Raw genomic sequence first — 13876 nt, 5'->3', positions numbered from 1 at the left:
AAAATTATTATTTTAAAACTTAGGATTAATTATTATTCAATTTGACTTCATTCCTTCTCAAACTATTTCTTCTTTTAATTAGTTAAGATCAAAATAAATAAAGATAAGAAACTATATTGGACTTATATTTTAGGTACATACATAATATTGGAAAATGGAGCACTTAATAATGCCAGTACCATCAATTAATGTGTGGTTCTCTTACCAATCTGCAATTGAACTAATTTAGACAACAAATTTAGAATTCTCAAAGATGATGCAATTGGGCTTTCTTTCATAAAATTAATAAATTAAAGGTTAAAATATTATTTTGGTCCTCATTGGTTCATTTTAGTCCTAGTACTTTGAAAATGTTTATTTTGGTCTTTGTACTTTAAATTTTGGTTCATTTTAGTCCTGTGCTTTGGAAATATTCATTTTGGTCTTTTTATTTCTAAAAAGTTATCATTTTAGTCTCTTTTTGTAAAATTTTAATACAAATTTTATATGTAATAGAAACTTTTAGTATAAAGTATATTGGTTTTAGTGTGATGTTGAAATTGTGATTAAAAAAAAGAGATTAAAATAAAATTAAGGGACAAAATGATTACTTTTTAAAAGTACAGAGATCAAAATGAACATTTTGAAAGTATATGGACCAAAATGAACCAAAGCTGACCAAACTAATATTTTAACCTAAATTAAATGTTTGAGATTTTAACCTACAAAGTGTCCACCTCTTCGTACCTTTGTACTTAATTCAAATAATCTAATAATATAATCCAATAGAGGAACTTAAGAATATTGATGTAATGCCAAAGCGAGCTAATTGTTATTGTCTTGAAATCTACTCCCTTGCTTTCTTCTTTTTCTTACACAATTCTTCTGCAGCAAACTTCATCGGCACCGTAGACTTCCAGATTTGCAAATGAGAGAGCTCCCCTTGTAAGTGAGAGAGCTGGTACAAAGGAAGAAGAATATAGATTCAAACTAAAAGAGGGTTATAATGTCTTGAATTAGTTGTGACCATATTTGCAAAAAAAACTTTGATTTTGAATCATGGAATTTCTTTTTTTTTTTTTTAATTCAAAAAATGTGGAAGAGATGATTAAAACCATCAACATTTTTTTAAAAAAAATACATGTTTTATTCATTAAGTTACGCTGCGAGATATTTTTATTATTGCATTGAAGACCAAAATTATAATGTGAAACAGACTAGATGAAATTAAAAAGGTGCACATGGCAGCAGACTATGAACACCCAACTACATGGGCAAATAAGCTTCAAGACCACAATGAATGCAACTCCATCCCATTATGGCTTGGCTGCTCAGAGCTGTGAAATCCACCATATTTATTACTTCCAACTTTATGGAAATGTTTGGACCATTTTGCCATTCCCTTAAGTTGGTTGAATATATTTATTTGTTTGTTTATCATGGTTTCAAGAACCAAGGTACTTCAATATGCAGTTATGTTGAAGAAAAAATAATAAATTACAAGTTTAGCCTCCCAACCTTCAAAGTTATTTAATAAGTCTCTAAATTTTTCGTGTTGTGTCTAATAAGCTTCCAAACTTTACGAGTCAAGTAGGTTCTTTAACTTCCAATTTTGCAATGAAACATAACTGACATAAGTTTAACGGAAGAAAGCGAAATACAATGGGAGTGGTGAGTGTGTGTAGCAGAAATGTCCTGTGAGAAATATATTTCATCCATTGATTTGGTATGATATAGATATGAATATGGTTGTGATTTAAATACATCAAGCTACAGTTTTTATATTTAAATTACAACCACCCAAAAAAAAACGGATCGTGGAGCGGGTCGGGGAGAAATTGGGGAGAGAAAACTAACTGTATATCTATGAGCATGGATGCTCAAGTTGGGGATCAGGAGATTTGAGCACCAAATTCCCTTCATTTGAAAGGCTCAGCCTGATTTCTTAATGCAGGAAAACAGAAATTTTCCACCTGAAAAATGCAAAATTTCATGTAGTTCTTTAATAGAGATACTCAATGTTCTATAAGCTCAAGAACAAACAAGAAGGCAGTGCACAAGAACAGCAAACTAAGTAGAGTTTAGAAATTCAAAGTGTGATCTTAATCTGATGTTTTTACTACATTGTTTATGACTATGAAATGCAATGCAAAAAGACTGTTTGAACGACCCACTTCTAGCTTTAAACAAAACAAGCAACGGGATGTTCATCGAGAAGAAAGATGAAAAATGGCGGTGTTATGAAACTATATGTGTATCGATCCAACAAAACATATACAGATTCTAGGGAGAGGACAGTGTTTATTTTTCATATTCATTAACGATGCAAATGAGTAATTTGGATTGAACTTTCATACCTCTCAACAGCAAACAGTGACTAGTTGAAGTCCCCCCATCAATCATGTCATTCAGTGTGCTAAATCTACTCAATATTCACAATTCTATTGAACTATAACATTCCTCTAAATGCTCAACCGCCTGTACCGTTATTTTTCAAGTAAGATACGAAGCTTTACACTGCAACTGCCACTCCATACAATCTTCGAAATCGAAACTACTAGCGCAATCCAGCAATGCATTTTGCTGATGCTCGTAACGGCAAATGTAGTTCAACCCGACAAGAAGCTCACATATGGCTTCCTCTGTCTTCTTGCGATCGGCAAAGTATAAAGTTTGGATTAGCAAAACGTTTGTCCGAGTCACGATCTGGTGTTGCTCGAAGTTACGCTCGCTTTGCCACCGAATCATGTTGTGCGCCAACGGAGCGAGCCAACTCAAGATCCCATCGAGAGTCTCCTTCCAATCATGGGCAACAGGAGCATCATATATGGCCAGGTCCTTAACATAAGACTTCAAATGTGTTTTCAGGGATGATCTTAAACTTGTTGGTAACATCTGATACAAATCATCCCGGGCTTCGTCGCCAACTAAATGAGGGTAACGAAGCAACTTTTCGATGACAATGATGATATTTGCATAATGCAAAGCTAGAGCGGAGCCTCCGACCGTTGAAACTGGTGCATAGCCAGATAACCTACTCTTGAAGCCGAAATTTCCTCCACTGTTAGACATCACACTGTTGTTTTGTCTTTGATCCACCCCAAATGGAACAGAGAACTGCACCTGACTGAAAGAACTGAAATGGCTGGAGCCACTGTTCCTAATGCTACGTCCGGAGATTTGGCAGCTCCGATCGTCACGGTCAGCATAACCGTCCTCGTCCTCGTCCTCATCATCCAACTTTGAAACTGAACTACTTAAACTAAGGCAGTCCATGAGAAGTCTCCCAGGATTGGTTCCACAAGGAAAATTGAAGTCATCAGGTGTAAACAATGGAACCTCACCTCTTCTCAAGCTAACTCGAGACTTGAAACTCGACCCCCGTCTCGGTCTGGGGCATTTATCAATGGACGCACGTTTCGATTCCAACGGCTCTACAACATTCTCGTTCACATCCTTCTTCAGAAAAGAGTCCCCAAATACCAAATGAATCCTCGCATAAACAGTACAAACAGTTCTGGCCAGCAATTCAACAACCTTATCATAAGTTTGGTTCCAAAGAGAAATCTCCTTCAGATGCCCCACGCCCTGTTTCTGCCATACAAGTTTCTGTTCATATGCTTTTTTACTCTCCTCGTGCTGATTGTTCTGAAATTTCTTCGCAGCTTGTTCCAGTTCATTCAAAACCTCCATTTCAGTGTACAAATTGGCAGTAGCATTCACATACCTCTCCATTTTCCTCATCATCCCCTCCATATCCTTCACCAGAAACCCCAATTCCTTCACGTTTATGACTCCATTAACGATATCCAAGTAAACATGCTGAAACCCCTGAAGCGCAGGCTGAGAGCATTTCTTCCCAAGCCTTGAAACCACGTTCGCCACTCGGTTTAGATCCTCGAGTTTCTCGGCAACCGCGAGCTCCAGAAGATGAAGCTCGTCGGAGGATACGAGGTTTTTTACTCCATCGGAGCTCAAGATCTCGTTCTTGAGCTTCGAAATTGCGGAATGAGAGAGAGATTTGTGAAGATAAATCGTTTTGGACATTACATTAGCAACTTCGAAAGAGAGAATACCGATTGTTTGCTTGGTATTGGAGGAGATTTCTGGTTTTTTAGGGTTCTTGTTGTTCTTGGAAGGTTCGAGAAGGGCGTGTTTGAGATTAGAGCTCACCTGGTTCCCCATTTTCACTAACCAAGGCTCCGCAACCATTGCTCCTCCTCAATTCGCTCCTCGATTCAAATGAAAACAGATCTGGGAATCGCTAGAAAGCGAAAACCCCAGAAGAAAATCGACCCAAATCAAACTCAACCCGAGCGACCTGCAGATCTGAAGAACAAATTCGAGCAATGTTAACAATAATCGAACAGTTGGGGAGTGGAAAATTAATTCATGGGGTCGCATTAATGAAGTGTAAGAGATGATTACTGAGCGAGAATTGTGAGCTCGAGGGGCGGCGCTGAGCGGCTCATTGAGGAGATTTTGAGAAACACAGCGGCGGAAACAGAACAGAACCCAGAAAGAGAGGGAAAGAGATGGAGGGAAAAAAGACGCTCTCTGTGACTATTTTTGAAGGTCAAAAATGGTGGAAACAGTGATGCATTTGTTGTAATTTCTGCGGATTTGGTACCTACTTTGACTTCTCCATTTCAAAATTTTTCCAATTTGAATCAATTTTCTTCTCTAGATTTCAAAATTCTGATCAATTTCACTGAAATTTTAAAGGGTCAACTTAAAATTTGAAACTGTGCAATAATTTGGATGTTTGTTTATATAAAAATTCAAACTTTTTCTTTTCTGTACAGTGGGATCTTTATGAGTGATAATCCCCAACCTTTAGACTAATGTGCAATTAAACAATTGAAAAGTGAGTGATCTGCTTCAACTGTTCCAAAGATTTCCAAACTTTTTTCTTTCTAAACATTTTGAAGAACTGTATACAAAAATATTTGAAGAGGGAGAGAGAGTTTGGTAGTAAAGTGGGTGAGACTTTATTTCTATATTGGTGAGGAGAAAATTTACCAAAAAAAAACAGATTTAACTGTTCATATTCATTACATGGTCAATCTTTTTACTGGTCGTTTTTCTGACATATATATCCAAGAAAGCTGGAAATTTGTAACTGATGTTAATGTGTAGCTTAATTGTGATTTTGACCTTTCACCACACAAATTGAAATTTTTTTACTATAATTTAGATCCATAATCATTTAACCATTGCTATATTGGTTGATTGAGAAACTCATCAAATTTTAAGAATGATATCAAGCATCGTTAAAATTTTGATAGCTAAATAAGTGGTCATTATAAGACATGAACTTATTCTTCTAATTTCTTTTTTTTTTCTATCCCCAAATAATTACAGTAACTATGTTTAAAAAAAGTTGTTTTTAAATCATCATGATATTTCAAAATAAAATTTATTTTACCCACACACAGGGCTAAGGTTTTAGTAGGTTCTTGGGCTGGGAAGATGCAAATGATTTTGTTCCAAAATTTGTGTACCATAAAATAAAAAAGTTATATGATTTAAGTACACCTGCTCCTTCACTTTCATTATGGTGTCACTGTGCCTTTGCCTTCAAAAGCATGCCAATCTATGACTTGGAACTTTCTCCTCTCTCTCTTCTTTTTTTTTTTCTGAATTATTTTCTTTTATTCATTTTGTTATTATCTGTACTTTCAAAACGTTTATTTTAGTTCATGTAATTTTAGAACTTATATAAATACATAATATAAATTTATGGTTATGTTTTAAAAAATTTAATAATTGAAGTGTCATGTTAAAATTATGATCGAATAAATTGAAAGGATCAAAATAGACTTAGAAGCTATATTGATAATAGAAGACCTAAAATAAGTGTTTTGAAAGTAAAAAGAATGGATGGAGATAAAAGTAGTATTTAAATATTTTTATTTTAATAATTTTGTTTGGCTTTTGTTTTTCTGCCATCGGCACAGGTAAAAAGGAAAAGGGGGCAAGGCCCATATGAAATCATTGATCAATTAATGTGGATGGGAAAAAGGAAAAAGATTATTATAAAAATGCTTAAATCTAATGTGTCTTTTCCAATCTTCTTTCTCCAGCTCACAAAGCCCATGAGAGGGGTTTGATTGGGATATACATTAACAATATATATCCAACCATATAAATACATATAATTAAATTGACCCAAAAAAAAAAAAAAAGGAGAAGAAGATGTAGAGAAATTTGGTCAAAAGTGAACCAGTGTAGTGGGATTAGGTAGCTTGTTTTATTGAGAAAAAAAGAAAGAAAGAAAAAAAAAAGTTGGCCATTGGGCCACACCAAAACCCACATGGCCATTCATTTTTCCTAGCAAAAGAGCAACCAAATAGTGACAAAAAAATAATAATAAATAAATAAATAAAAGTGGGTCAAGCCTTTGTGATCATGATACACTAGCATAAATTTCTTCTTTTAAGATTAACTTTATGATATCCTTATTTAAACAATGTTAAAATATATTCTATAAATCAAAGCGAGCTTATCCCAACGGTAATTGACATATGTCTTCCGTCAAAAATTGTGAGTTCGATTAAAATATATATATATTCCATAAGATATATATAATATTAGAAATTTTTGCTTTATCATATCTAATGAAATGGGAAAATAATTAAAACATCCTCAAAAGTTTCACAAATGAATTTATTATTATTATTATTCTTCTTCTTTTTTTGGTTATTCACAAAAATCTTTTGAAAAATCAATGAAATTTACTTTTCTTCTTCATTCTTCTTTCGTTTTTACTAATTAGTTGACATCTTTGATTCTTTTTGTTGGTAATTTGTAATTAAATTAATCATAAACCCTTATTTTGAATGAATGAGTTCCAAATGAAAGTGGGTTTTCAAGCATGCAATTCAATGCAAAGAGTTGTAAGGAAAAGCATGGATTATTATTCAAAAGGGCATCCCCTCCTTTAGAGAAAGAGGAAAAGGACCAAACCAACTTCTTTTTTAAGGGAATATAAGACCACATTTTTTCCATCATAAACCTTCCAAGTTTTTTTTTTTTTTTTGTCTCTCTTCTAAGTTCTTTCCACTCCACTGTGATTGATTGTTAAGGATGATATTATCAGGTCAAAATTAAAATTGGAATAATCATGGTTCAAATCACATGATGGCACCTACTTATGAATTAATTTTCAATAAGGTTAGGTGGTTGTCCCATGAGATTGGTCGAGGTGCTCGTAAACTGGCCTGCACGCTCGCGAATATCAACTAATCTCACCATGTAGCTGCTCGACCCTACGACATTTGTATCGAGAAACATATAAGAATTAATTCATAGGTAGTCATCATGTGTTTGGAACTCATTCCCTCTCAATTTACTCTAACCTCTTTGGAAAAATCCTCTCAATTTACTCTATCCTATTTGGACCAATGAGCTACCCCATGATAGTTCTAAAGTCATATATACTTGAGAGGTATGGGTAGAAATAGAAAATGAAATTGTATGTGTGATCCTTTTTTTTAATGGTTTAGGCGTGTTTCAATTTGATCTTCTGATTTTAAAAAGTTTCATTTTAGTCCCTATGATTTCAACTTAAAATTTATTTTTTTAAAAAAAAAACTTCAATTAGATCCGAGTTATTCAATGAATATCTTACAAATTATCGATGTTATTATTATTTTAACTCTTTTAATGTGGCAATGAGTTAATATTTTTTATTTAACTATTTGTGTTAGTTGACTTTATATTAGAGTTTTGAGCCGAGTAAAAAATAGGAGTAAATAGGTGGACTTTTTTTCAAGTGGATAAGACAATTTGTGACTTTTATCCGAATCATAGCAGAAATTAAGTTTGAATTTTTAAAATTACAGAGACCAAATTAAAATTATAAGGAATAAATGGAATCTTATAAAGTCATATATGACTAAATTTATAATAAACCACATAAAAGTTATGGTATAGCATAATTTAATTCCTATAACCACGCATGACACTAAATATTATGAAGTATACAAATTATTTAGAAAACAAAAACCTTTCAATGGTAAGAATTATATAGAAACAACTAGCTGAATATTGATGCAATAGTATTAATTTGACATGTTGATCATTTGATATTTATTAATAATGTATGACAAAAATTATTGAATATAAATGTCAGATATTGAGCAATTATAGAAAACTATTAAGTAATTTTTATCCTCAATCATACACGTGTCGGTTTGTGATTTGTCTATAGGTGTAAGACAATTGGATTTTGCATCTCATATTTCAAACCCATAAACATAAATAAGTTCAACTTTAACACGACAAGGAATCAAAACTTTTGATTGCTTGAAGAAGCTAATGGATTCGTCTTGGTTTGTTCAACTGCAGAACCAAATTCATGTCCTAATCAAATATCCATAAAAGATTTCCCAGCTAATAATTTACTATTTTAGACTTTTAAAATGTATATTTTAATATCTAAATTGTTAATAATATAATTATTTAATGGATAATGTGTGACTTTGATTATATATCAACATATCGACATTCTCGTTTCGAGTTGTGGGTAAGATATATTATCTTAAATTTTCAGTTGTTAATTATATAGTATTTATAAACATTATACTCTAAATGCCATTCATTTTAATATCAATAATAATACACCATCTTTCTCAAAAAAAAAAAAAAATATATATATATATATATAATAATAATAATAATACACTAGTCATTTAAGAATCTAATTTCCATAAAATAATATGTGATTGTGCTATCAAATGAAACCATCAAAATCAATTGTGGGTTTGGTTAAACTAACCCATGAAAATATTTTAGGTTTAACTACTAACATTGAAAAGCATATACATATATTTATATCAATATCTTTTTATCATGATTTTTACACAAATAGAGCAATGTTAAATTAATATCATATAGAACTACATCACTTTATTACATGAATTCTTAAAACTTAGTATTAGTTTATTTTTTTAATACTCCATAAAGGAAACAAGATGTACAACACTCAATATTAGTTTACTACACAATCAAGATTGAAATTGTAAAATAATTAGATCAAATATCATTTATAAATACTAAAAAATAGGGATGAGAGTTGATGCTTTTGCAAGGTTTTGTGTTTGGAAGAATATGAGCTAGAATTTGCTCCCCACTAAATTACCTGTTTGGGGGAATATATTTACAAGTTGTGGTATTGGTGTGACTGAGTTGTGATTTTATGTTTGTAGTTTTCTTCTTGGTATCAACCACTTTTTCCTTTTCTCTCTCTCTTTTTTTCCTTTTTCAAATCCAAACCAAGCCTTCTTCTTCATGGTATTACAAATAATATTACATCCCTTTTGAAAGGAATTGTAAAAACTTTGAACAATTCATATTAACAAGCAGCAATAGTTTGATATTCAATCTTAAACGACACTAACTATCAGATTACGTCATCACATCAAAATTTTGTTTAATGAAACGTCATCTTTGCAAAGAAACTACCAAGAAAACTTTTGTTACTAAATAGTACATAAATTTTGTAATGTCAATCAAAATATAACTCAAGTGGTTGAAATATTATTAATGAATAATAATTGTTTGGGGGTAAAAATATTTGGGACACGTGGAGGACACTCATTGGTGTTCAAGGAATAAAGTATCCCAGGTCCACCTCGAACCTGCTAAGGAGACTGGGTTCGCCCATCGTGGTGGCTAAGTGTAAAAAGCCCCGGTCCGACCTGGACGAGTTCAATTTGCTCAAACCCGACAGGTTCGACATAAAAAATGACAAAGGTAACCGCCTGTCGTGAGTACTGTTGGACACACCACCTATAAATAGAGGGCATCATTTCACGCTCAGGTATCGAATCTCATCTCGAACTTTATATTGAGCCCGACCTACACTGACTTGAGCATCGGAGAGTTTGCCCTTTTGTGCAGGTTCACTCTTGAGTTCAGGTCAACTCAGGACCGGGTTCGAGCTTGATTCATTTAACAGCGTTGTGCAATTCTTTGCGTAAACAATAATAAAATTAAAACTTCCCTGTGGGAGGAGGTTACAAATTGGAAATTATGGGCCTAACCAGACATTGTCGAAATTGGGCTATCTTGGGGGCTGATTTGGTAAAATTGAACCATTCTCGGAATAAACATTATACTAAAAATATATACACACATTTATGTGGTATTAAAGTTTTAAATTCATCGATCAGGGGTTCGATCTCATGATATTTTTGTCAGAGATAGGTGTCTTAACCACGTGTACTATGCTCGATTCAATTTCATGACATTTTGGTCAGTACTTTAACCACGTGAACTATGCTCGATTTGGCGGGAATAATTATTATTTATTAAATTATGCTGTGAATGCTTTTATATTATTCTTGTATTGTAACCCACTCCTTTTGTCTGTCTTTTGAATATTGACCATTCAAACCATGTCAACATACAAACATATCTTACTAATACGGGTACAGATTTTTTTTCCCTTTTTTCAATTCAATACATTTAAAATCAGTAATAAAATAAACAAATTATTCTGTATATAATTAAAGAACTAGAGAGAAGAATTCTATAATCTTAATGGTAGCATATAATTTCAAACGGATTCCTCTGACTTTTATTAATAACTATTTCTAATATGTTTTTTTTAGCATTATAACTCCGCATATTTCTAGTACTTTTAAATTTACTAGTTAACCTAACTAGCGTACAAGCAAACAAGTTAGGTCGATGCATAGTACTAGTTAACCTAACTAGCATACAAATAAACAAGTTACGTTGATGACATATAAATCTTTTACATATATTCAATTAAAAGATTGAAAAAATTAAAATTCTCACTTCATTGTACCATTCTTCGAACATAAAAATAAAAAATTAAGCTAAATATTTTTTAACATATTGAATAATCAATTTTGTAATACAATTTTCTTAATTTCTACGATGTTTTCATTTTTCATGTGATGTTTTAACTAACATTAAATTAATCTTGTTATAATCATGGTTCTAAATATCCCCATGTTTTTTTATTTTTCTAACTTCGATAAATATTTATTTTTCTAACATTTACAGAAATATTGGTTATATAACTCTATCTATATCTCAAGAATGGATGGTTGAATCTCACTGAAATCTGATGTACTCAATCTTTCCTTCCACATATATATTCAAAATGTGAGGTAAATAAAAAAATGTAATTCAAAAAAGCCTTAAATATCTGAGCCTCTCTGCTTAAATGCACTATTTTACATGGCAAACTTCATTTCAAATTTAAATTTTAAATTTTAAAGGTCAGTAATGTGACCAAATATAATATCATATCAGTGTCAGAAGAAAACAAAAAAAGGAAAAAACCAAACCCACGGGCCAATGATGTGTACAATTGATTAATCGAGTGCGGGCAAGCATATGATCCAATTGATAAGCTCATCCAAAACAGACCGTTAGATCTACAGACTACAATTGTTCTAGTTCTGATTACAGATCCAAATCCAAGGATTAAGGAAAGGACCGAAAAGCCCCCACCCACATTGTTTATTAAAAAAAAAAAAGAAAAGAAAAAAGAATTAGACTACACAGGTACGAATCGGGGAGCCCTAGGGCCGGAATCGTAGTGAAACGGAGCCGCCGGGTGCTGCCATTTCTTAGTGACCGGCACCGGCGGCTTCTCCGGGTCGGATCCTTGAGAAGAAGTGGATGGTTCCCGCGAATTTTGGATCTCTGTGGGGGATGAGGGAGAAACGAGCGGCGATAGCAGAGGGATGGCCACTTTCCAATCGGAGCGGCTGATTTGGAGGGACGCCGGAGCCCGCCGCTGGAGGCGGCTCGGCTGTTGCTGCCGCCTAGAGCCGGCGCCGGAGGTTCTTCTCTGAGTGTCGGCCATGAGTATGAGGAAATTGGGGGAAAATTGAAGAAGAGAAGAAATGGAGGATAAGGAGTCGGAGGAGGAGAGGGGTATTATAGGGACAGGGGAGCATGTGGATTGCACGTTCTCACTGGGGCCCGCATACTTCTCACACGCGCCTCCCGCTATTTCATTTCATCCTTTTCTTTTTCTTTATTAAAAAAAAAACCTCTTTTTTATTGTTGGGACTTGGATTCCACATTGGAATGGTAAAATAAAAACTTTTAAAAAACGTTATCTCTCACGCTGTCCCTCAAAACTTACATATTCCTTATTCTCATCTTGGAACTTCGCACTATAATAATTTACTATCCGTAGTTTAAAGTTTATAATAAATTAGTTTCTATCACAAATTTTTTTTTATATAATTTCTTCCGTAATAAATTAATGGAGAACTAAATATTTTTTTGTAAATTATGAATACTTATACGACAACTTAATATTGATGAGATCTTTTCATGGTAGAAAATAAAGTGTGACAGGTTGTAAACTATGGAGATTGAATTGTTATATACTAAAATTCAAAAACTAAATTGTTACCAATTTGAAAGTATAAATAACTAAATTGCTATAATTTAAAGTTAAAAAACTAAATCGTTACTTTAATGAAAGTACTGGAATCAAATGTGTTTTTTCACTTTTTTGTAATAACATGTTTTCTAATTTCATAGTTGATTAAATATTACAAATTCGATGAATTGTGAATGTCAAATTTTGTGTCTAATAAATCTTTAATGATTCAATTATAGCAATGAAAGTAATATGTCATATGACTAATTTTGAATGGATGCGTTAATGGGACTGATTTAGGTTAAGAGAATAACTAAAAATAAATAAATAAAATACTATACACATAATTTTACTGGTTTAGTATAGACATTGAAAATTTTAAAAGAAAATATTTATGAAACAGAAAGGAAACTTTTAACAAAAAATCCTATACATTTATTATGAGAGTAGAAAATTCTAGAAATAGGGAGATATTCTTAACTTGTTGTTTTTGTTTTGTTATGGTTGTGTTTGATTTGAAAGGAATAAAATTTGGTGCATAAAATACAAGGAATTCGAAACCTTGCCTTTTGAGTTTTGACCAACTTATTTTATGGTTGAAAAGGTTAATGAAAAATTCCAAACCCCTCCATATTTAATTCAAATTTCCCGGTTCGGATTTTTTTTTAATAATTCAAAAACTTTTCTTGCTTATTTTAACAAATTATTCAAACAAAAAAATTAGCAAATATTTTGGGTTTCTTTTTTCTTACATAACTATTAAATGGAATTCCAAATTAGAGTCGATCCAGCTCCACTAATTTTATCTTATATTTAAGTGCAGATTTTTCATTATTTTACTTCCAATTTTTAATTAGTAATCAACAATATTAATAATTGCCATGAGATTTGATACCTTGGGAACCAGCTTTAACACGTGGCGGACAAGGGTGACGTGAGGCATGGCGGTGACAGGTGAGAATCCGACGTGTCATCGAATTGACCAGTCGGTAACAACGTTGCGGCGGATTATGAATCAAATGACGTCAGGTTTTAAGGTACGTGGTCAAACGTGATCCTTTGAAAATGAAGAGATAAGAGTACACGTGGATGGTGGATATTTGTTTTATCGGAACACCACTGGTCTGGAATAAAATTTGAAGAAAACTAATAAACGTAAGTAAAATTACCATTTTGTTTCTGTCATTCTCTATAAATTATTTGATAAAGCTGCTCCAACATGTGACGATTTTATATTATTCGAAGTGTGAAAACGAAATTACACGACTATATTATATTCATATATCGGAGAAATACATGTCAATTATCGCTGTGTTACGTTCACTTTTGACAATTGGATATATAATTTAATCAGGTAAGATTTAGACAAAAAACTGATTTCTTCATAATTGATATTATTAAAGCAACCACGTGACAGGACACAATTATTGGGTGTTGTAGTGAATTATAAAGTGGAGTACATTTAAGAGTAAATTTGACTCATAACAAAATTTAAGTGTAGTTTTGATAAGTCTG

The 13876-nt window shown here is 32.6% G+C and overlaps 2 protein-coding genes across 3 annotated transcripts; both read right to left on the bottom strand.

Moving 5' to 3' along the window:
* Positions 1–633: 633 nt before the first annotated feature.
* On the bottom strand, positions 634–4878 carry LOC111009906 (plant/protein (DUF668)). Of its 2 annotated transcripts, XM_088126491.1 has the most exons (4): positions 4408–4878; positions 2337–4308; positions 1837–1952; positions 634–937 (listed from the first exon to the last, which is right to left on the bottom strand). In XM_088126491.1, the coding sequence occupies exon 2, from the start codon at positions 4189–4191 to the stop codon at positions 2473–2475; it is 1719 nt and encodes a 572-aa protein (XP_087982617.1). In that variant the 5' UTR covers positions 4192–4308; positions 4408–4878; the 3' UTR covers positions 634–937; positions 1837–1952; positions 2337–2472. The 2 variants fall into 2 exon arrangements, with proteins under 2 accessions (XP_087982617.1, XP_022138835.1); XM_022283143.2 differs by lacking the exon at positions 634–937 and having other exon boundaries at positions 1678–1952.
* A 6415-nt stretch (positions 4879–11293) lies between these two features.
* Positions 11294–11891, bottom strand: LOC111009774 (uncharacterized protein At4g14450, chloroplastic). Its single transcript, XM_022282978.2, has one exon. The coding sequence runs from the start codon at positions 11828–11830 to the stop codon at positions 11519–11521; it is 312 nt and encodes a 103-aa protein (XP_022138670.1). The 5' UTR covers positions 11831–11891; the 3' UTR covers positions 11294–11518.
* Positions 11892–13876: the final 1985 nt, after the last annotated feature.

This window comes from Momordica charantia (genome assembly GCF_013281855.1).
Source record: "Momordica charantia cultivar OHB3-1 chromosome 7 unlocalized genomic scaffold, Mcharantia_2.0 BLBB01000007.1, whole genome shotgun sequence".
Taxonomy (NCBI): domain Eukaryota; kingdom Viridiplantae; phylum Streptophyta; class Magnoliopsida; order Cucurbitales; family Cucurbitaceae; genus Momordica; species Momordica charantia.
The sequence above is the reverse complement of the archived record's forward strand: the minus strand, read 5'-3'. Positions and strand labels throughout refer to the sequence as shown.